Source organism: Dendropsophus ebraccatus, chromosome 10 (genome assembly GCF_027789765.1).
Source record: "Dendropsophus ebraccatus isolate aDenEbr1 chromosome 10, aDenEbr1.pat, whole genome shotgun sequence".
NCBI lineage: Eukaryota > Metazoa > Chordata > Amphibia > Anura > Hylidae > Dendropsophus > Dendropsophus ebraccatus.
The window spans coordinates 74,321,001-74,348,648 of NC_091463.1; the positions used below are offsets into that span (position 1 = coordinate 74,321,001).

General features: G+C 44.4%; 2 protein-coding genes and 1 long non-coding RNA gene across 6 annotated transcripts in view; 1 reads left to right on the forward strand and 2 right to left on the reverse strand.

The window, feature by feature from the left end:
• The window catches only part of BICRA (BRD4 interacting chromatin remodeling complex associated protein), a 46,272-nt gene extending 43,330 nt beyond the window's left edge, over nucleotides 1-2,942 (forward strand). For all 4 annotated transcript variants that reach the window (XM_069943357.1, XM_069943356.1, XM_069943358.1 and 1 more), the window contains one exon: nucleotides 109-2,942. In XM_069943357.1, the coding sequence (XP_069799458.1) occupies nucleotides 109-1,304 (1,196 nt within the window). In that variant the 3' untranslated portion in view covers nucleotides 1,305-2,942. The remainder of the gene's footprint in view (nucleotides 1-108) is intronic.
• Nucleotides 1-27,648, reverse strand: part of LOC138766047 (uncharacterized) — a 75,788-nt gene that overhangs the window by 33,078 nt on the left and 15,062 nt on the right. The gene's annotated exons all lie outside the window — the stretch shown is intronic.
• On the reverse strand, nucleotides 1,763-27,355 carry LOC138766046 (calpain-1 catalytic subunit-like). Its single transcript, XM_069943361.1, has 20 exons — nucleotides 27,073-27,355; nucleotides 24,663-24,732; nucleotides 24,077-24,195; nucleotides 23,578-23,711; nucleotides 21,319-21,487; nucleotides 20,618-20,701; nucleotides 20,141-20,226; nucleotides 19,209-19,283; nucleotides 18,129-18,289; nucleotides 15,693-15,844; nucleotides 15,305-15,316; nucleotides 14,263-14,471; nucleotides 12,822-12,864; nucleotides 11,807-11,927; nucleotides 10,559-10,623; nucleotides 10,275-10,343; nucleotides 7,411-7,489; nucleotides 6,742-6,858; nucleotides 4,089-4,147; nucleotides 1,763-3,144 (listed from the first exon to the last, which is right to left on the reverse strand). Exons 1-20 carry the CDS (start codon nucleotides 27,310-27,312, stop codon nucleotides 3,118-3,120), a joined length of 2,091 nt encoding a protein of 696 aa, XP_069799462.1. The 5' UTR covers nucleotides 27,313-27,355; the 3' UTR covers nucleotides 1,763-3,117.

Here is a 27,648-nt window from a genome sequence, read left to right on the forward strand (position 1 = left end):
TAGGCATAACAGGAGTTGTAGTTTTGCAACAGCTGGAGGGCTAGAGGTTGGGAAATACTGAGTTGCAGGTTGCTTTTAGTTAACGTATTGGTGTTTTCTCTTTTACAGATGAATATGTATCCTCCTCTTCCTCACGGTCTCAAAACATAGCCCCCCCTGTGGCCTCTGTGTCGTCTTCCCCTTGTCCTGCCCCAGCACCGGAGATCCTGAAACCGGCTGCAGTACAGACCTCAACACCAATACACCCTACCAAATTAGTGATAAAGCACAGTGGTGGGTCCCCCTCCGTGACTTGGGCCAAAGCTTCACCCTCGCTCGACGCAGATGATGATGCACTCCCTTCCCGCAGCAGACCTCCAATCAAGACCTATGAGGCGCGCAGTCGCATTGGGCTAAAACTGAAGATCAAGCAAGAGGCTGGGTTAAGCAAAGTCGTCCACAATACAGCTTTGGATCCCATTCACCAAAACCCTCCCCCACCTCCGCAGCCGCCAGCTCCTCCGACAACTCCTGCCAGCACTGTTATCAAGACTATAGTTAACCCAGCGCCAGCCACTACCACCACTCCCACAGGACAGATGAATGGTACCCTAGATCATTCATCACCTGTCGAAAAGAAACCTCTGGCAACATACTGTCGGCTGCCTCTGCGCAAAACATATCGAGAGAATGTGGATGCCTTTGTGATGGGTAAACCAGCAGACACCAGGTCGAAGGTGGAAGCTCCAGTACCAGTTGTGGCACAGGCTGTGAAGCAGGAGGATGGCTCACGGAGTGTAATAACATCCCACAAGACGCAAGGGGTCTCTGAGATTGAGAAAGGGAAGAAAGAGGACAGCTCCAAGATGGTCTTCTTCAGCAGGGGGGACAACAAGGCTATAAAAAATGAGGAGACGACCATGAGTGCAAGGAGAGAAGTTAAAGATGAAGATCCGGGCTTCTACAGACGGGTAATCAAGACTGAGCCAACAGAGCATGAGAGCGACTTGAGCTGGGAGATGCCACTCCCCTCTGCCAAAAGGCTGAAGTCAGAGCAGTTCGATGTGGATAACGCCAGTTTTTCCAGTGACAGCCCCCAGGATGACACCCTGAATGAGCACCTTCAGAGCGCCATCGACAGTATCCTCAATCTGCAGCAGCCCCAAAGCGGTGGAGGCTCCAATACCCTACTGCGCTCCTCAGCGCCATCCTCGTACCATCACTCCTCTTCATCCTCTCCCTTTTCCTCACCAGTCCACCGCACAGACTCGTACCTCACCCCCAACCACAACGGAGGCCTGGGGGCCAGGACGTTAAACAGATAACAGGTGGAAGGAAACTATTGAGCGAGCCGTCAGAAGTAAATCAATTCGTTGACTGGGGAGACAGATGTTCATGACATGGACGTGACACGCGATGCTGCAGTACCTGGGGACAGGGGGCGCACATTTTCGGATTAAGCCTCAATTCTTTTTCCCAATCGTCCGCACCGTGCGGCGAATGGATCTATGGAGAGATTGTGCCTCTTCCCTGTTGGAAAGCATTGTATTGTAGTAATGTCTCAAAGCGAGACAACTTTTTTTTTTCTCCCCAGCCGCTGCAGAAAAAAAAAAAAAAACCTTTTAAAGGACGCATACAACCGGTGATCTGTTGCCTTCAAAACTTTTATTTTTTTGTTGTTTTTCCCTATTACCTCCTTCCCATCTCTTTCTCATCTCAACTTGAACTGTCAATAAAAAGGAAAAAAAAAAAGAAAAAGAAAAAAAATTTAAATAAAACTTATGACCTTAATGAGGAGATGGAAAGGGACTCGAGAGACGGGACTGGCTTCAAAACAAAGCGTATTAAAATTATTGTAATGATATTTCTTTAAGTTATTCAAGCATCAAGTCAGGGGATTTTTTTATGTTCTGTGTTGTATTTTTTTTATTATTATTTTCCTATCTGGGAAAATAGCAAATGAATGCACAGTGCACACGGACAACTAAATATGGAATATTCACTTTTTTTGTTTGTTATTTTTTTGGGGTGCACCAAGATTGGAGAGGGGGGTGGTAAATGTTTTGATCGGGTAACCGCTCAGTTCGGTCAGAGTCGGGCTTGTACGTCTGCTCTGGATTGGGATGTAAGAGTTCCTTTTGTATGTACAAAGTTGGTGAGGGAGAATCAAGTGTCAAGAGGCTCGTGGAAGGTAGCGGAAATGGTGATTCACGAAATCTAACTTGTCAATTTAGGCCTAGGAGCCTCAAAAAAAAAAAAAAAGGTGGAAATAATAGCCGTCCCCTGGATGTTGTCACTTGGTATTGATACGGCATACTTTCAGCATTCTTGTTATACAGTGTTATCGGAATCTGCCTAAAATTAGTTCCGGCACCAAAACTGTGCAGAATCTCTTCTCCCTGTGATACATTTACAGAGGCTGGGAGTGATCTATATGTAGCTGAGCAGACACATTGTACCAAAAATATAAGAGAAATGATGGACCAATAGCAGGAATATTTAATGTCAGTGAAAGTTACATAAGTGTTGTTCAGCTTGTCCATACGGTTTATACATTGGTGACTAGAGCGAGGGTGGAGTCATCTACATTGTGTACTTCCTAAACTCGAGCAGAGGCCCCCCCATCCAGACAGACGTACTCTGACACCTGCTCCCTTATATATCCTAGTAATCTATCGCCAGTTAGGTATTTATTTTCGTTGGCAAAGTTTCCAAACTCATTAATGCCCATTCCCCCCCCCCCCATTCATTTTCACCCTCCCGATCCCCAACCAACATTACGGTCTAAATATAGTACTATAAAAGAATTTCTACTGTATTTATAATGTAGAATGATTTTTTTAAAAGAATGATGTACATTTAGTACTTCTGTGTAAATTAAATTTGCTCCTTTTTAAAAACCTGTATATGATTTTTTTTTTTTTTTTGAAAAAACGTTTAAAAATACAGAGTTTCAAAAGTTGCTTGAAGGCGTCCGTGCCCGTGTTTGTCATGTCTCAGAATGGTACAGTGGTAAAGTTTTCATTTATTGACAGCGTCTACAGAGACATGCAGAGTTCTACAGCCGTTAACTTAAAGGTAATGTCCATCATCTCGGGTCAGTATCCTTTGTCGAGAACTTGGTGATGGTTGGTGGCTTCACTGAAGACTCGTCATCCGCAACCACTGCAAATAATAAGGTCACATATATGTATAAGTGCACTATATAAACAGTATTGATAAGGTTTTGTGGGTTACATAAAAATGTCTGTCAGTAAATGTAGCTGGTTATAGCACAATTGAAAATAATAATGTATTCACTCTATTAGGGTGCATGCATACTACGGAATACGCGCAGAAAGGCTGCTGCGGATTCCGTTGCTGGCCCCTTCTCCGCCTGTGCCACAGACTCCATTCTAGGCACAGACGAATCGGCCCAGCCATAAAATGGTGTTTATGGCACGGGCAGAGATGCGCACCGCCGCGAGCAGGTATGAGCGGAAGGTTGTAAGTGCGGATTCCGTAGTGTGCATGCACCCTTAGAGGGACATATAGTTAGGTCTATGGTTCCACATGTGGCAAAAATATTAGGAAATTGTATATATTGGTGCCACCTAATATTATGGGAATTGCCCCCAATACGGAAGGTTAATATCAAACTATATATATATATATTATGGCTGCCATTATTAGCTTCCTGTGTTAATGCATTGACACACTCAGTTGGGCCGATTGCAGGGATTTCATTGCCATGCCCTGCCTTGGCCTACTAAAGGTTGACCACAGAACAATATTTTGTAATACACAAAACAGACTTTTACATAAGAGATGTCATATGTAGAAGTGTTTTTATTACACATAAAGCAGAGGGCAGTCGTTCCTGAGAGGGTGGAACCTATATTCAGTACTTCCTAGGCTGAAACACATTACTGTAGACCTATAAGCCCCACCCCTGCAGAGCCCAGGAACACTTCTGAAACACCTCATATGTGCAGAACTTTATAGAAGCCATGCCTTTTCAGGTTCAGTCTTGTAAATCATGGCAGCGTTGGTGGGAATGTTAAGCCACCTTTTGGGGAGAACCAGTAAACTTTTGGTGATATATCTAAATCGTGACTTGCCAATCGTACCTGCTGTTCCACAAGAGTGATGACACCATCCTTGTCCTGGTCCATCTTCCGGCACTTATCTGTAATGGTCACATTCAAAGTTTACAACCTGGTTATAAAATGCAGCTGTCATTCTGTAACTTGTAAAGGAGAGTTGGAATGCAATGTTATTACAGGCCCCAAGTGTCCACTTATACCCACCCTAAAGTGAGTTTCCATAGGTAAATCAAGCAGCAGATTGCCCTATTACAAGCCGCCATTGGATTCAGGTTGATATACACACAGCATTATTTTCACCTATTTTTGGCTGCATGGCCAAAAACACCTCACCATGGGTATTTTTGTAGTAAAACTGTGTAGCACATGACTTTTACAGGTATGTGGGATCTAAATTAGACACATTAGGGGAGATTTATCCAACATGGTGTAAAGTGAAACTGGCTCAGTTGTCCCTAGCAACCAATCAGATTCCACTTTTCATTCCTCACAGACTCTTTGGAAAATGAAAGGTGGAATCTGATTGGTTGCTAGGGGCGACTGAGCCAGTTTCACTTTACACCATGTTTGATAAATCTCCCCCATTATTCAAGAAATTCAGAGAGGAACCCATACCTTTTGAGATTAGAGTATATGGATGTCACAGAGGTCGGTCCTTTACTCAGACCCCACTCCATGAGCCTGAATTGTAAGCTGCTCATGAAGAGTAGTTGTTTGTGCTGTCCATGTAATACAGGGATTGGGAACCTTCGGACCTCCAGCTGTTGCTGGCTTTGGCTGTCCAGGCATGATGGAAATTGTAGTTTTGCAACGGCTGTAGGGCCGAAGGTTCCCCAACCCTGATGTATTACATCAGGAGTGTCAAACTGTAGCCCTCCAGCTGCTTAAAAAAACTACAATTCCCTTCATGCCTCGAGAGCTAACCCTTTGGCTGTGCTGGCATGATGGGAATTGTAGTTTTGCAACAGCCGGAGAGCCGTGACTTTGACCGTTCTGTATTACATAGCTAGTAGAGATGAGCGAACCTCGAGCATGCTCAAGTCCAGCCGAACCCGATCGTTCGGCATTTGATTAACTGGGGCTGCTGAACTTGGATAAAGCTCTAAGGTTGTCTGGAAAACATGGATACAGCCAATGACTATATCCATGTTTTCCACATAGCCTTAGGGCTTTATCCAACTAAAGCAGCCACCGTTAGGGTGGTATTACACGGGCCGAGCAGGGCCCGATAATACCTGTAAACGAGCAGCGATCTGCTAGATCGTTGCTCGTTTACTGGACCTATTACACGGCCCGATAATCGTTTGACAAGAGCTGCAAGGACATCGTTACCGATGTCCTTGCAGCCCTTGCTAAACTGGCATACATTACCTATCCACGTTCCAGGGCTGCTCCTGCGTCCGCTTCTCCCGGGGGTCCCGCGCGCTCTCTAGCGTCACAGCAGCCTGTCAGCTGGTAGGCCGCTCAGCCAATCACAGGCCGGGACCGCCGCGGCCTGTGATTGGCTGAGCGGCCTATCAGCTGACAGGCCTCTGTGACGCTAGAGCGCGCGCGGGACGCATGGAGAAGCGGACGGCAGCAGCAGCCCTGGAACGTGGATGGGTAATGTATATCGTTAGTCGCCGGCCACGCACCGCTATTACACGCAGCGGTGCGCGGTCGGCGCCCGACGAAAATAGGTTCTAAACTTTATCAACGATCAGCCGATGATCGTTGTCATCGGCTGATCGTTGCATTTATTACACGGAGCGATAATCGGCCGAATCGGGCCAATTCGGCCGATTATCGTTCCGTGTAATACCACCCTTAGGGTGGTATTACACGGAACGATAATCGGCCGAATTGGCCCGATTCGGCCGATTATCGCTCCGTGTAATAAATGCAACGATCAGCCGATGACAACGATCATCGGCTGATCGTTGATAAAGTTTAGAACCTATTTTCGTCGGGCGCCGACCGCGCACCGCTGCGTGTAATAGCGGTGCGTGGCCGGCGACTAACGATATACATTACCCATCCACGTTCCAGGGCTGCTGCTGCCGTCCGCTTCTCCATGCGTCCCGCGCGCGCTCTAGCGTCACAGAGGCCTGTCAGCTGATAGGCCGCTCAGCCAATCACAGGCCGCGGCGGTCCCGGCCTGTGATTGGCTGAGCGGCCTACCAGCTGACAGGCTGCTGTGACGCTAGAGAGCGCGCGGGACCCCCGGGAGAAGCGGACGCAGGAGCAGCCCTGGAACGTGGATGGGTAATGTATGCCAGTTTAGCAAGGGCTGCAAGGACATCGGTAACGATGTCCTTGCAGCTCTTGTCAAACGATTATCGGGCCGTGTAATAGGTCCAGTAAACGAGCAACGATCTAGCAGATCGCTGCTCGTTTACAGGTATTATCGGGCCCTGCTCGGCCCGTGTAATACCACCCTTAATCAAATGCCGAACGATCGGGTTCGGATGGACTGGAGCATGCTCGAGGTTCGCTTATCTCTAATAGCTAGCTGTTCTATGCAAATGATATGAGCAGATGCAGCTTCCAGTGTTATGCACTTAGCCCCAAGGGTTAGAGATGATGGTTCTATAATCTGATCACCATAGGCCCCACATATAAGAGTTTTCTATTATGAGACAGTCCCTTATAAGCCAATGTAATTTGACTGTTAGTATTATGTAGGCTTCTTACTCACCAAAAACACCCACAAGATGTGCCAGACACGATAGGAAGCTGTCAAAATCCACCCGTCTCAGATCATTTCCATATGTCACACACAGCTGCTCCACAAGTTTATTATTCAGCTGGAAACCTGGAGGAAGAGATATAGGTTATACCCCGGGTACTGCTGTGTCATCACAATGGCATCTTATACCTGTACGACTGTGCCAGAGTCCTATCTTGAGGGTATATCATATATAGCACTTGTTTGCATGATGGCAGGTATGTACATGGTTGGGGGCAGTGATTTAGAACAGATTTACAATGGTTGCAGGTGAGAAAACCCATCGATTAGACTAGGGCTACATAGGACCTGTATACTTCCACTCCTCCTATACTGTCCATGTAGAGGCCTGCATCCAACTTCTTCAGCTAGTGGTAATCAAATGCTGATCAGAGTCACGCATGCTCGAGGTGCGCTCATCTGTAGCTGAACCTCCTGTTGTTGCAGCAGGGATACTGCTGTTGAGACTATTGTATGTAGGGTTCCATGTGATACTTAGGTATTTATACAGGTCACATATTGTTTAAACCAGACTTAAAGGGTATGTATAGGTACTATCCCTTTAAGCTTGGCCTTCTGCACAAATCCTACTGATAAATTTTACATTACATTTGGGGAGGAATACAACTTTTTCTTTACCAGCAGCTTCCAGTGCCAGACGCAGTTCTTGTACATCCATTGTTCCTGATCTGTCACAGTCGTACTTTGTAAATGTATGCTGCAACAGAAAATTGAAGTTATCGTAGTATATACTGTTAATGGAGACCTGTATACTGCCACTCCTCCCATACTGTCTATGTAGATCTGTATGCTATAGCCCCTCCTATACTGTATGTGTGTATATGCTACAGCTCCTCCTATACTGTGTGTGTGCTATAGCTCCTCCTATACTGTACTGTGTATGTGTGTGCTATAGCTCCTCCTGTACTGTGTATGTGTGTGCTATAGCTCCTCCTGTACTGTGTATGTGTGTGCTATAGCTCCTCCTGTACTGTGTATGTGTGTGCTATAGCTCCTCCTGTACTGTGTATGTGTGTGCTATAGCTCCTCCTGTACTGTGTATGTGTGCTATAGCTCCTCCTATACTGTATGTGTGTGTGCTATAGCTCCTCCTGTACTGTGTATGTGTGTGCTATAGCTCCTCCTGTACTGTGTATGTGTGTGCTATAGCTCCTCCTGTACTGTGTATGTGTGTGCTATAGCTCCTCCTGTACTGTGTATGTGTGTGCTATAGCTCCTCCTGTACTGTGTATGTGTGTGCTATAGCTCCTCCTATACTGTATGTGTGTGTGCTATAGCTCCTCCTGTACTGTATGTGTGTGTGCTATAGCTCCTCCTATACTGTATGTGTGTGTGCTATAGCTCCTCCTATACTGTATTTGTGTATGCTATAGCTCCTCCTATACTGTGTATGCTATAGCTCCTCCTATACTGTGTATGCTATAGCTCCTCCTATACTGTATTTGTGTATGCTATAGCTCCTCCTATACTGTATGTATGTATGCTATAGCTCCTCCTGTACTGTGTATGTGTGTGCTATAGCTCCTACTATACTGTGTATGCTATAGCTCCTCCTATACGGTATTTGTGTATGCTATAGCTCCTCCTATACGGTATTTGTGTATGCTATAGCTCCTCCTATACTGTGTATGTGTGCTATAGCTCCTCCTGTACTGTGTATGTGTGTGCTATAGCTCCTCCTGTACTGTGTATGTGTGTGTGCTATAGCTCCTCCTGTACTGTGTATGTGTGTGTGCTATAGCTCCTCCTGTACTGTGTGTGTGTGCTATAGCTCCTCCTGTACTGTGTGTGTGTGTGTGTGTGTGTGTGCGCTATAGCTCCTCCTGTACTGTGTGTGTGCTATAGCTCCTCCTATACTGTGTGTGTGTGTGTGTGTGTGCGTGCTATAGCTCCTCCTATACTGTGTGTGTGTGTGCGCGCGCTATAGCTCCTCCTATACTGTGTGTGTGTGTGTGTGTGTGTGTGCGCGCGCGCGCTATAGCTCCTCCTATACTGTGTGTGTGTGTGTGTGTGTGTGTGTGTGTGTGTGCTATAGCTCCTCCTGTACTGTGTATGTGTGCGCTATAGCTCCTCCTGTACTGTGTGTGTGTGTGCTATAGCTCCTCCTATACTGTGTGTGTGCCCATGCTATAGCTCCTCCTATACTGTGTGTGTGTGTGCGCGTGCTATAGCTCCTCCTATACTGTGTGTGTGCGCGTGCTATAGCTCCTCCTATACTGTGTGTGTGTGCTATAGCTCTTCCTGTACTGTGTATGTGTGCGCTATAGCTCCTCCTGTACTGTGTGTGTGTGTCTGTGCTATAGCTCCTCCTGTACTGTGTGTGTGTGTGTGTGTGTGTGTGTGTGTGCTATAGCTCCTCCTGTACTGTGTGTGTGTGCTATAGCTCCTCCTGTACTGTGTGTGTGTGCTATAGCTCCTCCTATACTGTGTGTGTGTGTGTGTGTGTGTGCGCGCTATAGCTCCTCCTATACTGTGTGTGTGCGCGCGCGCGTGCTATAGCTCCTCCTATACTGTGTGTGTGTGTGTGTGCTATAACTCCTCCTGTACTGTGTGTGTGCTATAGCTCCTCCTATACTGTGTGTGTGTGTGTGTGCACGTGCGCTATAGCTCCTCCTATACTGTGTGTGTGCGCGCGCGTGCTATAGCTCCTCCTATACTGTGTGTGTGTGTGTGTGCGCGTGCTATAGCTCCTCCTATACTGTGTGTGTGTGTGTGTGTGTGTGTGTGTGTGTGTGTGTGTGTGTGTGTGTGCTATAGCTCCTCCTATACTGTGTGTGTGTGTGTGTGTGTGTGTGCCCTATAGCTCCTCCTATACTGTGTGTGTGTGTGTGCGCGTGCTATAGCTCCTCCTATACTGTGTGTGTGTGTGTGTGTGTGTGTGTGTGTGTGTGTGCTATAGCGCCTCCTATACTGTGTGTGTGCCCTATAGCTCCTCCTATACTGTGTGTGTGTGTGTGTGTGTGCGCGTGCTATAGCTCCTCCTATACTGTGTGTGTGTGTGTGCTATAGCGCCTCCTATACTGTGTGTGTGCCCTATAGCTCCTCCTATACTGTGTGTGTGTGTGCTATAGCTCCTCCTATACTGTGTGTGTGTGTGTGCTATAGCTCCTCCTATACTGTGTGTGTGTGTGTGCGCGCTATAGCTCCTCCTATACTGTGTGTGTGTGTGCGCTATAGCTCCTCCTATACTGTACTGTGTATGTGTGTGCTATAGCTCCTCCTGTATTGTGTGTGTGTGTGTGTGTGCTATAGCTCCTCCTGTACTGTGTGTGTGTGCTATAGTTCCTCCTATACTGTGTGTGTGTTATAGCTCCTCCTATACTGTGTGTGTGCGTGTGTGCGCTATAGCTCCTCCTATACTGTGTGTGTGTGCGCTATAGCTCCTCCTATACTGTATATGTAGATCTGCAGCCATATATTTTTATATACATATATAGATCTATATAGTGCTCTCTTTATATTGAGAATGATCCGATATTTACCTCCCACTCTTTGATTTTGCTCCAGAGATGTCTAAACTCCTCAAAGTTCAGCTTTCCGCTCCCGCTGCGCTGTGGTTCTCGTGTTAAGGAGAAGCGGCGGTCACACGCGGTGATTTTATACTGCACCATGGTGACTATTTGTAAGACTACATTCTGCTTCATAAGCTTTTATGAACATTGTGGAACTATAAGGCACAACCTGGATTATAACACCTGCATTATTTTACCACATGGTGACACATGGTGCCTATAAACTAATAACCACATGGATAGGGTAAGGATACATCTGCGATTCCCACCAGCTGGAGGCAGGTGTCAATGGAAAACCCATCCGTCTTCAGATGTGCGTCTAGAAAAAAGCAGGAAGGAAGACAATACATGAAAAGTAGAACTATAAATACAGCTCTGGAGTATAATAAAACTCAGGAACAGTAGATGTTAGACATGATGACTTAGTACGTACTTGAGCTCCCCAAAAATAAGGTTTGATTCATGAAGTTCAGTTCACTTGAATTGCATTACACACAGCTAATGGAGAAGCGGAATCATGTTTTGTCTCATTTTATGCAATCCTGTCATCATTTTCATGCTGCCTGAACCAAGAGTGATTGGGATGGACCCCAGTGGCTTCTGCAAGACTTGATGAATAGATTTCTCCCTATACTCAAACATAGATCTGTCAATCTTGGCTTGTGGGAAGCGGCTAGGACCGCCCTGAAGATTTGCGGGTTGAATTAAAGTGATAACACGTTACCTTTAGAGGAATTGCATAAAATGACAAAAACATGGCGCCACTCCTTCCTATGGGCTGTGAGAGGTTCTGCAGCTTGGACCAAAAATGATCAAAATTCATTGAAGTGAATTGAAGCTGAATTGTTTTGTTTTTGTATCCAGCAATAGATGTGAAAGCGACTCTGAACCCACAATCTGCCCCTCCCCCAAACAGCTTGTAACGTCGGATAGCTTCTTAATCCAAGATCTTTCAGCAGGTGATGCAGTTATTGTCCTAAAAAACAACTTTTAAACTTGCAGCTCTGTGTCAAATTGGTTTGGTCTAGGGTGTCTGTGCCATAGGCCTGTGATGCCTCTCTATCCCTCCTCCCTGCCCTGTTCACCATTAGGAACGCCCCAGGCAGTATTATTCCTATTCATTACTTGTCTGAACATTGCACATGTGCACAGTGATGAATAGGAAAAATCCCTCCAGGGGTGTTTCTAATGTTGAAGAGGGCGGGGAGGAGGGACGGAGAGGCGGTGCAGGCCTAGGGCACAGACACTCTAGGCCACGCCAATTTGACACAGGGCTGCAAGTGTAAAAGTTCTTTTTTAGAACAATAACTGCATCATCTGCCGAATGAACCCCAAGCCAGATCTTGGATTTAAAAAAAAAAAGCTATCCGGCGGTAGAAGCGGTTTGGGGAACGGTCAGATTGTGGGTTCGGAGTCACTTGAAGTCTAAAGGAATGAAAGTATTAAAAAAGATATATAGTCCCTGTTTTTCCTTTAGAAAACCCTAGTGGGCTCGGTCTTACGTTTTGAGGTAGTTTGCACCAGGATAGTCTGTAATTCCTCTGGACTGATTTCTTGGTCCCCACCAGACAATCGCATGAAATGTTTCCTTAACTCTTCCTTGCTCATCCGAAGTTCACTCTCCTGGACGAAAGAACAAGAACCTATGTAGCAATATGAGACAATGGGCACTACCCCCCCCCCCCCCCATCTACAGATGCTGACAAGCTAAGTAATGGCAAAGCTATATGGGGGTGCAGAGGTAGCCGTAACAATTTGGGTCCCCAACTCCTTAAAGCTCCATACTCCCCAATGCTGAAAAAGAGAACAGCAGCATTATATGCAGGTAGGGAGGAGGTACAATAACATCCATGGGCCCAAGTACAGGGTTTGTGTAATTGGGGGGGGGGGGGTACTTTTAAGAGCATCAAGATACAATACAAAAGCCCAAACAACTGTATTATCGCAGACCTGCCAAAAAGTGTAATGCTGTAATTCAGGAAATTAAACCATGTTATTTTGTATGGACTCTTGAAGTAGATGGTAGCATGTGCTTCTACTCCCATCATGAGGGTTTTTTTTTTTTTTTTTACCAGACTGGTATACACAGTTGATTCTCAATTGATCTGTGTCTGACATCCAATAAAACAGATCACTGAGACCAGCCAAAGATATCACTGCCGGCTGCTGGTTAAAGCGCTCAATGCAGTGAAATTTTAGGTGCATTGCTCCCTGGGAAATATGAACTATTTATTCACAGAGTGGCACATGGAGAATGTACAGAAAACACCTCTACTGAAACATGAGGAACAGGAACCTCCATAGTAAAATATTACCATGGTTCTATGGTGTTATAAGGTCTGGATATGAGTCCTTAGCATTGTCTACTTCATAGGAACATCTATGTAAGGACTGTATACTTCTTAGCAAAAAGGGAAGTGATTGGGTTTAAAACATACTTAAAGGCCAATGTGAGCAAGACCCCCACCCCATAGGAGCCCCCTGTATGATGTCATGTACAATTCTAAAACAACGTACCTGAAACACTTTTCCTTCTGCTTTTACTTTGCAGTCAACCTCCCTGAGAAGGAACATAGAGAGGTTAATATAACCACCAGAGGTAGAGACTGTCCTGCATAGACTAAGGGTCCTATTCCACCGGACGAGTAACGTCGTAAACGAGCGCCGATCTGATAGATCGGCGCTCGTTTACTGGGCCTATTCCGCGGCCCCCGATGATCGTGAAACAAGGGCTGCAGGGACATCGTTATCGATGTCCTTGCAGCCCTTGCTTCATACATTACCTGTCCAGGCGCAGGTCTTCTTCTCCCGGTCCCGCGAGCCGCAGCAGCTTCGGAGCAGGGCTGTCTGAACTGACAGACCGCTCAGCCAATCACTGGCCACGGCGGTCCCGGCCAGTGTTTGGCTTAGCGGTCTGTCAGTTCAGACAGCCCCGCTCCGAAGCCGATGCTGCCGCGCGGGACCGGGAGAAGAAGAAGACCTGTGCCCGGACAGGTAATGTATGGTTCTGCTGAAATCGTTGGTCGCCGCCTCGCACCGCTATTCAACTGTAGTGATGCGCTGGTGGCGAACGACGATTTTAGGTCTGAACCTAAATGAACAATCAGCCGATGACACGATCATCGGCTGATCGTTCTCTCTATTCCACTGAGCGAAAATCGGCCCCTTAGGGTCCTATCACGCTGAGCGATTTTTAATGACTTACGATAAACGATCGCAAACGAGATTGTTTATCGTTAACCTGAAATCGTTCACCATATTACACAGAGCGGTAATCGTTAGTTACCATCGTTACTATGATCGTTATTGCAATCGTTACTATGATCGTTTATTCCTTCTGATCCCAGAAAAACAATGAACAATGTGCAATTACACTGAACTATTAGTGAAAAAACGCGGAACTTGAGCGAACAAACGTGGAATTACCGCGAACGATTAACGATAATTTTAGGTTCAGATCTAAATAAACGATTAACGACATACGAACGATTTTTCAATCGTTGCCTGCAATTACACATTACAATTATCGTTTAAATGCGAACGATTTTAAGATTTTTCGCACAATAATGCGAATAGGGCCCTAATGCTGCGTTTACACGGAATGATTATCGTGCAAATTTGCACGATAACGATTAAATTCAAACGATAATCGTACGTGTAAATGCAGCGAACGATCAAGCGACGAACGAGAAATCGTTCATTTTGATGTTACAACATGTTCTAAATCGTTGCTCGCAAAAAATTCGCTGATTGTTCCGTGTAAACAGTCATTCACCGATTTTTCCTATGTGCGAGATATGCTTAAGCGATCGCAAAACGAATTTTCCGTACAATATATCGTTCCGTCTAAACGCTGATTATTATTAAAAAAAAATTGTTTCTTCGAAATCGTTAAGCGTATGATCGGGCGAATTATCGTTCCGTGTAAACACAGCATTAGTGGTGAGTGCTTTCTTACTTGAGTGTGTGCTGAGTCTCGGTGAACACCCTTAAACTGAAGGAAGACTCCTCTTGAGGCATGTAGGTTGTAGGGATGATCAGATACTGTCCGGGGAGCAGCATATAGCGGCCGGTAACATCTCGCTTGGCTATATACGGTGTGAGGGCCATAGGGATCAGGCTGGAGATGGCTGTGGCTCTTTGGGACACCAGGCTTAGGTCACCAAACTAGAAAAGGTCAAATAAGTGGTGTCACATAATATGGATACTGGTATAAATGTCATCCCGCACACCAATAAATGATATACTGCATTACAATGGGGAATATCGTAGTGCATAAAATAATAGGGATGCGTAGGATTGAATGTATTGTGTGATATATAAGTCCAGTAAAACGGCACACCAAGATTGGTCACACACATGGCAAACCGATAACAAGAATCAATGCGCTGCACATCACTAGAGTAGGGATCAATCACAGTAGAACCAAGTGGTGATAGGGATTAAAGGAGAACTCTGGGCCAAAATGTATTTTTTAATATGTTATTACATAAGCAAAGTTAGACAAATTCCTAATGTTCACTAATTATGGGAAATGCACATATATACCTGAAGTGTCCAGTAGGGGGTACAGTATATGTAGATAACATCATTTTTACATGACATTTCTAAATATACTGCGCCCCCTGCTGGACACTTTAGGTACATTCACCCAAGTTGTGATCACTTTTTTTTTTTAGAGAAATTGAAGCCTGTCTGATCTACTAAATGGAGGGAAATAGCACTATATGTACATTTCTCATAATAAGAGTACATTATTTTGTCTAACTTTGCTCATAGAATAACATATAGAAAAAAATACCTTTTGGCTGGAGTTGTCCTTTAACCAAGATCTGAATATAACATACATATAACTGTACAGTGAATAGATAGAGCAATGGTGGTAAAATAAGTGGGGAGAAGGGGACAACGCATCGCATAGACAGTCAGTGAAGGGGTGTACGCTTTTATACGGTCGGTCTGAAGAATTGGACATCTTAGGAAAGGACTTTAGTATTCACCTTTTCCGGCACCTGCAAAATAATACAGTAAAATCAGATCTGTGACAGAAGAGAGTAAGACAGAGATAATACTATATACAGGACTGTCATATGGTTATAAATAAGAGATGTTACCTAGATGTGGTTAGCAGAGGACTGTCAGACATTTACTATACATCCCATAGATATGCTATAAAGCATATACCGTATTTTCCGGCGTATAAGACGACTGGGTGTATAAGACGACCCCATACTTTTCCAGTTAAAACTGGCCCATATTCTACATTGGGGTAAATGAGAGGAGAATTTGCCCTCCATCACTGACACTAGTAACATATGTTACATTGATAGAAGACTATTCATAAAAACTGTGATAAATAACTCCATGTATCTGTGTACAACACTGCACCTTGTAGATCTCAAATCCGATAACCAGGAAGTCTCTCCCCGTGGCTCTGGCCTTCCGTCTGTCCTTCTGTAGAAGAGAAGCCAGCAGGGTGCAGGGATTCTTCTCGTCTCCTTTCACCGTCACCAGGAACTGAGGATTGCTCCAGAATGTGCCTGTTATGTGTAGAGGAATATAAAAGAACTAAGAGAATATAATATATGTCCCATGAAAGGATAGTAATGCAATGCAATACACTGTCTATAATATAATCAATCCTATCTATTGAGCTGCTCAGATACAGCCAACTATATAGCGCTGATACTCATGTGACATCCTAGAGTAGGGGGGTCCAACTTGTGGCACTTCAGCTGTTGCAAAACTACAATTCCCATCATGTCTGGACAGCCAAAGTTTTAGCTCTCCAGGCGTAATGGGAATTGTGGTTTTGCTGGAGGGCCTATTACACGGGTCGTTAGAGGAGCAAACGAGCGCTCTCAGCGCTCGGTTGCTCCTCGTTCCCCGCTCGCTGCCGCCGCTATTCAACGCGGCAGCAGCGAGTGGGTGAGTGTGGGAGGGGCGGCGGGGAGCTGCGGGGGGGCTGCCCGGGGGATCGCTGATCGTCCGGGCAGCCTATAGGATATAGCAGCGTCTGCTGCCGACGCTCCTATTCAATGGAGCGACGGCAGCAGATCACTGCTATATCAGTCAACATGTTGAAAAACAAGCGACTGCAACGATCAGCCGACATGAACGATGTCGGCTGATCGTTGCACTCTATTCCACGGGACGATTATAGTCCGTAGCGGCCGATATCGGCCGAATACGTGCGATAATCGTTCCGTGGAATAGGGCCTTTAACACCTGTGGCCTAGAGCCATATGCAGCTCCAGTATTCTTCATGTTGCCAAGGGACTATCTGACAAATTCAGCTTAGCCCCAGGTATAATCTTATTCACGAGACAACCAGTACAGCACTGAATATATACTGTATACTGAGCCAACCAGTACAGCACTGAATATATATATTGTATACTGAGCCAACCAGTACAACACTGAATATATATACTGTATACTGAGCCAACCAGTACAGCACTTGATATATATATACTGTATACTGAGCCAACCAGTACAGCACTGAATATATATACTGTATACTGAGCCAACCAGTACAGCACTTGATATATATATACTGTATACTGAGCCAACCAGTACAGCACTGAATTTATATATTGTATACTGAGCCAACCAGTACAGTACTGAATATATATACTGTATACTGAGCCAACCAGTACAGCACTTTCTGAATATATATATTGTATACTGAGCCAACCAGTACAGCACTGAATATATATACTGTATACTGAGCCAACCAGTACAACACTCAATATATACTGTATACTGAGCAACCAGTACAGCACTGAATATATACTGTACACTGAGCCAACCAGTACATCACTGAATATATATATATATATATATATATATATATATATATATATATATATATATATATTGTATACTGAGCCAACCAGTACAGCATTGTATACATATATTGTATACTGAGCCAACCAGTACAGCACTGTATACATATACTGTATACTGAGCCAACCAGTACAGCACTGAATATACATATTGTATACTGAGCCAACCAGAACAGCACTAAATAAAAGAAGCTTTTCATACTTCTAGATATGGGGCCTCTACTGATTCATTGGAAAAAAAAAGAAGAAAAAACAAACATGCCAATACGTTCAAATGGATTTATTCACATTTCCATTTTTATACATAGTTTATACATACTTTTTTATGTTTTATGTCATGTTCACACATTGTTTTTGCCAGCGTTCACATTTGCTTTTTCATTTAGTATTTTATGGGGGGAAAAAATTAAGAAAAAAAAAAAAGTGTTTTTTTCTTTTTTTTTTCTTTTAAACAAATGGCCATTTTTTTTACGGTTGGAAATACTGGCCATGGAAATTGCCAATTTTCTGTAAAATTATCCACAATAAAGGACATGTAATTCTTACAGGGTAAAATGAATATATGTCTAAACATCTTCTGCCATTCAATAGAACTCAATAGCATAAAAATGTTTGATTGTTACCCAGGTTTATGGTGAAAACGGGTAAAAATTCTCTGTATGAACACGGCCTAGGAGTACAGAGTCTGAGCCTACCTCTTTTGTGCATTCCTTCCCAGTTTTTGCTAAAAGGATAGCAAAATCACTAGGCAAATATACAAGTATAACGGTGCTCTGGGGATGTAACTCTCAGCTATAGATAATGGGGACATGAGTATTGTTAAAATGCTTTTAAAAATGGTCATCTACTTTAATTAGATGATACAGTGCCCTCTAGTGGTGAAAAAACTACAACTCCCATCATGCCCTGACAGTCTCTAGAATTCAAAACAAAAACAAAAAACATGTGAAATATCAATGAGCCCATGGTTCCTCACCTGTGTAGTTGCGGCACCCTCCAGCATTGTGCCCTCTCACCCATGTGCCTTCAAAAGAGTTGGCGTTCCATGGATGGGCATAATCACAACAGGCTAAGTCTGGCGTCAGGCTGCAAATCTCCAAAGTATCAAAGCAGCGCATAAAGTCATCCATCTGCATCCTGAAAGGGAATATGTAGGATGAGAGTCAGCGGGCGACCCAGCACCAATAAACTGAACAGAGTTAAAGGGGTTATCCAGTGCTACCAAAACATTTCCCCTCTCTTGTCTCCAGATTGGGTGGGGTTTCAAACTCAGTTCCATCGGAGTAAATGGAGCTTAAAGGGGTTGTCCGGCGAAAAAAAATTATTCACAGAATAACACACATTACAAAGTTATACAACTTTGTAATGTATGTTATGTCTGTGAATGGCCCCCTTCCCCGTGTCCCACCACCCCCACCCGTGTACCCGGAAGTGTGGTGCGCTATACATTACCTGTCGCGTGCCGACCACGGTCTCCGATCGTCAGCAGTGACGTCTTCTTCGGGAGCTTGGCGGATCTTCCCGAGTGCCGGCCGCCCTCTGCAGCGTCATCCGAAGCTCAGCCGCGATTGGCTGAGCATAACTGTGCTCATCCAATCGCGGCTGAGCAGCTGATGACGTGGCCGCGTCATCAGCCGCTCAGCCGCGATTGGCTGAGCACAGTTATGCTCAGCCAATCGCGGCTGAGCTTCGGATGACGCTGCAGAGGGTGGCCGGCACTCGGGAAGATCCGCCAAGCTCCCGAAGAAGACGTCACTGCTGACGATCGGAGACCGTGGACGACACGACATGCGGTGAGTATAATGCACCACACTTCCGGGTACACGGGTGGGGGTGGTGGGACACGGGGAAGGGGGCCATTCACAGACATAACATACATTACAAAGTTGTATAACTTTGTAATGTGTGTTATTCTGTGAATAATTTTTTTTCGCCGGACAACCCCTTTAATTGCAAACCACACCTGAACTGGAGACAACAGTAGGGGGAAAAGTGGCCATGTTTTTTTGTAGCGCTGGATAACCCCTTTAACTGTCAAAGGTCAGCAGCGTCTTACCAGAATTCACCATCTTCACATGTTACTTGGAGGGTCTTTCTAGTTGCTTTGTCCAGTTCTGACCACATGGAGGAGCTAGAAGCAGAGATTACGAGGCAGTGTTAGATGATAAATGTCCATTGTTGCCCTAATTCTCAGGAAGGTCCCTTGGATTCACAGTTATATTGCTTACATATGCAAAACAATGTGACACTTACAATCTGTCCTTACAATGGGGAACTGGTATGATCAAAAGGTTCTTTGATAATGAACGTGAAACCAGACGTCTCCAAGCTGAACGACAGCAGAAGGCTTAGGGCCCTATTCCACCGGACGATTATCGTTCGCATAATCATTAACGATTAATGATCTCAAACGACCGCTATTGCAAAAGACCTGAAAACGTTCACTCATTTCCATGGAACGATAATCGTTACTTATGATCGTATTTGCAGTCGTTTTTTCTTCCCTATATCTTCGCTATTGCGTTCGTATCTAATGGGAACGATTTGCAAACGTTTTGCTAACGAGCAACGATAAAAATAGGTCCATTGATTGATTATCATTGTCTCTCTATCGGGTAATGTTATGTAGAGATGATCGAAAATCGGGAATTTTCAGGTTCGATCGAACTCGAACCTTTGTCATTTGACTCCCGATGCCTTCCTATTCCGTGGGGAAGGTGGAGACAGCCTGAGTAAAGCCTGGAAAACAGGGATACAGCCTAGGTAATAAGCTGTATCCCTGTTTTCTAGGCGGTACTCGGGCTGTCTCCACCTTCCCCAGGGAACGGGAAGGCATCGGGAACCAAATGGCAAAGGTTCGAGATGGTTCGAGTTTGATTGAACCTGAAAATTCACGATTTTCGATAATCTCTAATGTTAAGTTCTATAATATTCTACACCGATTATAGTAAAGATGCCTTCCCAATGAGACTTGTCATGTACACTCACTTATCACTCCAAGGTCCGTTCCACTCCACTTGCCCCCATGGATTTCGCAACCTGAGTAAAGGGATTTTGCGCCCATTATATTCAACCTAGAAAATGTGACAACAAAACATGTAAGACGTGATAAAGAACAAATTGTACTAAAAAAAAAATTGTATAATAGATCTGTGTTAGATCCTTATTTTTATACCTCTGAATAATATTCATTACTTCATTTCTTTACAGCATACCTGTCATACTTCACAATCCTGAACTTTTCAAACAAAATTTTTAAAGGGGTTAAAAGTTCAGCTCCACTTCCTTCAATTGAACTGAGCTGCAAAAACTGCCCCAAAACTGAGGACAGGAGAGGTGCTGTTTCAGGAAGAGAGCGGCCATGTTTTTCTAAGCCCGGAAAACCCCTCTAATTATTTGAGGAAATTGAACCCAACAGCACAAAATAAATATAATAAAATACATATATACAATATCTGACTTTACCTCTGCGACACCTATAATGGAATAGGCATGGCCTTTCACAAGTCCCTCTGGGGTTCTCATTTCACTTTCGGTCTGGTCCGTGATCTACAAAAAAGTTCTGATTTTATTATGTCACTTTAAGGCACTCCTACATTTCTGTCCTAGAAGAAACATACAGTCATAGGGCCCCATACTTTTATACTAAACCGTGAATATGTTTGGCCTTTGTATTACCAAAATCTTTCTTATGCCCACATCAGATTATACATACAATGGTTTGAAGCCCCAATACACTCCCAGTATAAGGGCCCTATTCCACCGGACGATTATCGTTCGCATAATCGTTAACGATTAACGATCTCAAACGACCGCTATTGCGAAAGACCTGAAAACGTTCACTCATTTCCATGAGTGATAATCGATAATTCGATAATCGTTACTCATGATCGTATTTGCGATAGTTTTTTCTTCGCTATTTCTTCGCTATCGCGTTCATATCTACTGCGATCGTCTTATTCAATGCGAACGTTTTGTGAACGAGCAATGATAAAAATAGGTCCAGGTCTTATAAAGCGATCAATGATTTCTCGTTCGGTCGTTAATCGTTAACTGCATTTCAACCGAACGATTATCGTTTAGATTTGAACGATTTAACGATAATCTAAACGATAATCGTCCGGTGGAATAGGGGCCTAACACTCCCACCAGGTCTGTTTCCTCACATTGATTGAGGCTCCCATCAGCGACCTCTTCTCTACAGCTTTCTGGATTATCTGGAACAGGCTTTGAGGAGCAGCTTTGAGATCCACACTCTCGTCCACTCCTCCGGTGAAATCCACAAAAGCTTCATTGAGCCAACCTCCATTCAGAGCCTCATAGGAGCCGTTCAACCTAGAAGCAAACATGGCTGCGTTAAATATTACATTCGCTTTGCAACAATGATATTTGGTAATTGTTTGTATTATTAGGCTATGTGCACACTATGTAAGAGACCCGCCGTTCCATGACCCGGCCGGGGGATCTTTTTGGCCGCAGGGTTCTTATGCGGGCGCATCCGTGCGCGCCCGCATCAGAACTCCCCACAGCACACTACATTTTCTGCGCCGGACTTAAAAATGTCCCCGCAGCTCCAGCACTACGGAGATTTATGTAGAGGCGGACTGCCTCAACATAAATCCTGTGCGCATCGGTGCGCACGGCAGAAAACTTACGCCAGCTGAGAGCTAGAGTAGGTTTTCTGCGTATCTTTAAGAGATAACAATAATAATTCGCACGGACTCTGAGTCCGCTCCCCCTTTTCCACCCCCTCCACACCCCCGCCCCCCTGGCGTACCCGGCAGAAAGTGCCCATTTGCGAATATTTTATTCGCAAATTGACCATTTCCGGATAAAATCATTCACAAGTCGGCACTTTCCGCCGAAAAAACACATTTCCCCACTTGATACATGTCCTCCTATGTGTATACGCTCTGGCCGGGATCCCATAGATGGAGAGGTAACGTATACTTTCTTAATAATCAAGGCCATTGTACAACGCAGTGATTTGACGAAAATATACGTTGTGTGAACATAGCCTTAGGGTACTATTACACCAACAGATCTGACGACAGATTATCTGCCAAAGATTTGAAGCCAAACCAAGGAGTGGATTTGAAAAGAGGAGAAATCTCAGTCTTTCCTTTATGACCTGTTCTCTGTTTATAGTCTGTTCCTGGGTTTGGCTTCAAATCTTTGGCAGATAATCTGTCGTCAGATCTGTTGGTGTAATAGTACCCTTACACTGTAAGGGCAGCATCCAATCTAAGGGCCCTATTACACAGAGCAGATCATTGTTTCATTTAATAAAGACTACGACTGATCGTGTCTTTAAATCCGCACCTAAAATCATCGGTCACCGGGCGCTAATCGCTACGTATAATAGTGATGCACGACCAACGGCTGATGATTGTGTAAAAAAATTCTAAAATGATACATACCTCTCCATGCTCTCTGGTGTCCTGCTAGCTTTGGCACGCTGCCGGGGAGAGGTATGTATAACTTGAAGGGCTGCACCAACATCGCTAATGATGTCTGTGCAGCCCTTGCTGCACAATTATCGTGCTGTATGTGGGCTCAGCAAGGGTCGTATTAGATAGCCCAATGCCTCTTGCAAGTGAGCGCCGATCTGCTAGATTGGCGCTCGCTTACTGAGTCTATTACACGGCTCGATAATCATTTAGCAAGGACTGCAGAGACATCGTTAGCGATATCCGTGCAGCCCTTGCCCTTAAACTGTATACATTACCTCTTTACAGTCTCGGGGGTTATTTTGCTCTCTGTTCACTTCTCGGAGCTGTTGCTGTAGCTTCAGAGTGGGTCTCTGACCTGAGAGGACAGGGCCGTCAAGGCCAGTGATTGAGTGGCCTGTCAGTTCAGAGACGCGCTCTGAAGTTACAGTGGTGGCTCTGGGAAGCGAGAAGAGGGCAGAAGAAGATGGTGGGCCGTGGTGAGGTAATGTTTATTAGTTTTTTTACACAATTCTCAGCCGTCGGCCACGTACAAATAACACACATAGCGATTCATGGTCGACGGCCATTAATTTATGTCAGGACCAAAAAACACAATCAGCTGATGATCGGTGTCATTGGCCAATCTTTGTCTCTATTACACAGAGTCATAATCGGCCGAATGGGCCTGAATCGCCCAATTATCGATCTGTGTAATAAGGCCCTAAGCAAGCACCGATCTAGCAGATCAGGGCTTGCTTACATGAAGTCATCGGGCCGTATAAAACGGTCCTTAGGCCAACCCTGGATTCCCACCACCTACTGAATGAATGTTTAAATGGCTGATAATAAAAAAGTATAGTAATTACAACCCAAACTAATGTTGTTCCATAGTTATAAAAAGAAATGAGGCTTCCCTTTAAGTATATATGGACTGGCAGCTGACTCTGTTTACAATCTGCAAATAGCGATAAAACATTTGATAATGTGACTCACTTGGCATAAGCCTTTTCCAGCAAGGCCGGCCAGAACTCAGTCTTCTGCGCAGAATGGACAAACACCAGCTCTCCGTTCCTTGTAGGGAGACGATCATCAACCACAACATCAACCCACTGGCCGTACTGCCAGAACTGGAAGGAAAAATGGGCAGGATTCACTTAAAGGGAACCTTTCACATTGGAAATTTAGTCCAACCTGGAGGCAGCATGTTACAGGTCAGGAGGAGCCGAGCAGAGGGATAAATAATTTTGTGAGAAAAGATCCAGGATAACTTGTTATTTATTCAGGTAAATCTCTGCTCATTCTGGTCTAAGTAGTCATATGGGCGGTTCAGTTGAGTGATTGGCAGCTCTCTGTGTTTAATTATGCATATAAAGAGAGGGCCATAGGCTGTATCCATGTTTTCCAGGACTCCCTAGGGCTGCATCCTACTTCTTCAGCCACCAAATGCAGAGCGTTCTGGCTCAGGTTTCAGGCAAGCCCCCCTCCCCCTCACCTGAAAATGGAATATTCCAGCATAATCTTTAGTAAAACTTTGCTGGGGAGGAACCACACGCTCCAGTAGAAGGGGGTAAATGGTCAAGGAAGCAGCTGCAGCGAGAAACCAACAGTTACCTGAAAGAAAAAGTACAAGCGATGAATATGACTACATCCTCTGACTCCACACATCTTTACACTGTGGTCAGTAGCTTTTTTTTTTTATTTACCAAGAGCAGTTGCTGACCACTCAGGGTATAGTTGCCCTCCTAAAGTACTGTTCCCCAACTTGTGATTCTCCAGCTGTTGCAAAACTGCAACTCCCAGCATGCACAGGCAGCCAAACTGTCCGGTTATGCTGGAAGTTGTAGTTTTGCCACAGCTGGAGAGCCACAGGTTCGGTAGCCATAAAAACATCACTTTATTATGCTGCACGTCTGTACTGTAATGCATTGATTCCACACACATCCCCCCTCTATGGGCCATGTAAGAATGGCCGCCCTGCTTTGTATGTGTAAATGGCCACTACAACACCCAGCAATTACTGCACTGTTTGGTTATCATGTCCCGCACATTCCTGCAGCACCTTCTATTACTGCACTCACCCAGCTGTCCTTGGCATATGTCTGTCCATTTCATGTCATCGCTGATGAACTGCGGGGACGGGACGATCTCCTAGAGCGGACAGAGAAGGTCAGAGTGTCATGGAAGAGTGGGGTAGAAGTCAAAAACTATTTTTCTCTTTAATTTTCGCACAATCTCATCCTACTCAATGGGCGACACAAAGGCAAAAAATAAATTCCAAAGATTTAAAAAGTTAGCATGCTCGACCACCACTCCACTCACTCTTTACTATCTTGTTGTCTACAGACCATAATGTTACTCTATATAGTATAAACCATGCTGGTTTGTGGCAATTATAACCAAGCCCCACCCCTCTATTGTAGTCCTGTATGATACGGTCTGCAACTTTACAAATGGTTTAATACAGAGTATAAAGAGCAGTGCAAACACGACCGGTAATACTATAGATAAATGTTATAGAAGGTGCAGCTGCCAAACAGGTCCGGCTATAACCAACAGTCCGCTTGAAACACTTCTTCTCACTTCCATTGTATTTCTTAAAGGAAAAGTATTCTTGTTACATTATCATTAGTGATGAGATAACATCGGAAAAAGGACCGTGTATGCCATCCAAGGGAGTCCTGGAAAACATGGATACAGCCATAAGCTGTATCTATGTTTTCCTGGCGGCCATAGGGCAGCATCCAGTCCCCATAGGCATTTTTCCAGTTCGCTCATCACGAATTATCATATGTCATGTAAAATTAGAAGTAAACAATGCTTTGCGAACATTGTATATAGGGAAGTGTATGGGCACCTTTACAGTAAAGAACCCTTTCCTACAATGATGATAGAAGCCCCTCCTATTGCTCTGCCTTAACCGGGATACTTAGATGCTTCAGCAGTTTCTTTGGCCTCATTCACATCGCATCTTGGGGCTCTCTCACCAGTATAAGTTGGAATACTGATGTATTCCAGTATAAGTTGGAATACATCAAACATAGTCTATCAATACATGTAGTGTATATATATATATACATATATATATATATATATATATATATATATATATATATATATATATATGTACTGTGAGAAACAAGCTGACTACAAGGCATTGGCTGTAAAGTATATTTGCCTTTTTTGTATTGTATATTTACCCTATACTTCAACAAATACGGAACTGATAACTATGCATGAAATGACCATGAAGTCGATAAGACGTATACAATAACATTGGGTGACCACTGTGTATGGTAGAAGTCACCGGGGCCGGTAATGTCACTGTCTGGCCAGGAATCAGGATAAACAGAGATAAGAAAAGAGGAGGAGAGTGCGGAGGATAGAGATGACACAGGGTAGAACAAGATAGCTCCATACAGTTCCTCCTTTACTACAATAACCTGTGATAATACTACCACCATATTGTACATTGTAACAGGCTCTGGGTAGGTAACATCCATTAATAACGTATCCACACTTTCCTTAGAACTGTCCTTTTCTTAAACAATTTAAATGGTTTTACATAATGTGGATCTTAAGATACTCTAATACTTCTATATGTTGACTTAAAGGGACAATCTGGCCAAGCCTATTTCATTATCAGAGGTTTGATCAAAAGATGTCCCTTTAATTATCTCTGATCTGTGGGGGAGTCCTGAAGCAAGTGTTCAGTTTCCCTGCAGCACCACCACAGGACAAAGGAGGTATTACAAGTTGCCCAGAAATGAATGAGCTAAGCGTTTAATAATGAATGGATGCGTCAGGTTGTCTAACATGAAAGACACTCTTTGCATCCTTTCTATGTACTGGCTTAGCAATTAAGGTTCTGAACAGAGACCCCCATCTACTTAGTAATTACCTAATAGGGTAAAACAGGTTTTCTGACTTATTTAGCACAGCGGGGGAAGTGGGATTTGTTGTCAGGCAAGTAAAAGCAATGATGTTGAGTTAGTTCTGGATATGTCTGGTCAGATGGATAAAAATCAATCTGGACGTCATTGCGGCTACCACTGGTTCTGCCACATAGTTTTTCTAGACTCCTAAAGGCAAATTTGTCATTGTGGTCTCTCAAAAGTATGCATAAGTAACCTTACGGAAGTTATAGTGGAAATAGTATTTGTCGTCACGCAGCTTTCCCAGAAAGAGAACTAACATGGAAGCAGGTGAATAGAGTTCTGTTACTAGTGGGAAAAAAATTACCAGCCTATATATATATATATATATATATATATATATATATATATATATATATATATCTATATCTATATATCTAGAGAGAGAGGGAGAGAGAATCCAAATCATACGATTGTTATTTGCATTACTTCTATAGGATGCATACACCCTGTGTATTCAGTATTGGGTTATGTTCACAAGCGGCAGATCAATTGAATCAATTGGGAAAATCTGCCGAGTGTGAACATACCCATATTCCCCATCCTGGCTCCGTACCTGTGGTCTTTTCCACTTGATCCCCCTGGTTTCAGGAGACCATGGTCCTAACTGGTTGTACCCCAAAGATGAAGGACCAGCAGGGAACTGTGGGTCCTCGAAAAGATGCTTCTTCTGCACACACTCCTTGAGCAGGGTCCGGTAGTCTTGTCCAAGGAAGGGATCAACATTCCTCTTTCCAAGATTCAGATTTTCATCGTGCACCAGACGCACAGTAATGGGTGAAGGTGTGAAGGCCATGGTGATCACTGAGGCCACCAGAGTAGCTGCCGCAGGTGTATATGTTTCTCTGAAGAGGAGGAAGGAGGGGCCAGGTGACAAAGAGCAGAAGCAGAGTGATAAGCCTCCTACCTGCGGTGGACAATGGACGGCTTCCCTGCCTTTTACTATTACAATCAACTGTGGGAAGATCAGCTATGTAAATGGCAGAGCAAAAACTACAGTGTGAATACCTAAGTAACTCCCAGTGACTTCCCATTATGTGCAATTACAGCATTCATATGTAGAGTGGATGAGCCCCATCCTCTATACCCCCCACTTCCCTTGTATTCAGCGCACACACATTACAGATCCTAG

Coding starts and splice junctions, on each gene's coding strand:
- LOC138766046 (XM_069943361.1), bottom strand. CDS start 27,312: ATGGCCTTCACACCTTCACCCATTACTGTGCGTCTGGTGCACGATGAA. Junction 23,712..24,076: donor CTGGAATATTCCATTTTCAG/GTGAGGGGGAGG, acceptor TTTTCCTTCCAG/TTCTGGCAGTACGGCCAGTG. Junction 7,490..10,274: donor GCAAAATCAAAGAGTGGGAG/GTAAATATCGGA, acceptor TTTCTGTTGCAG/CATACATTTACAAAGTACGA.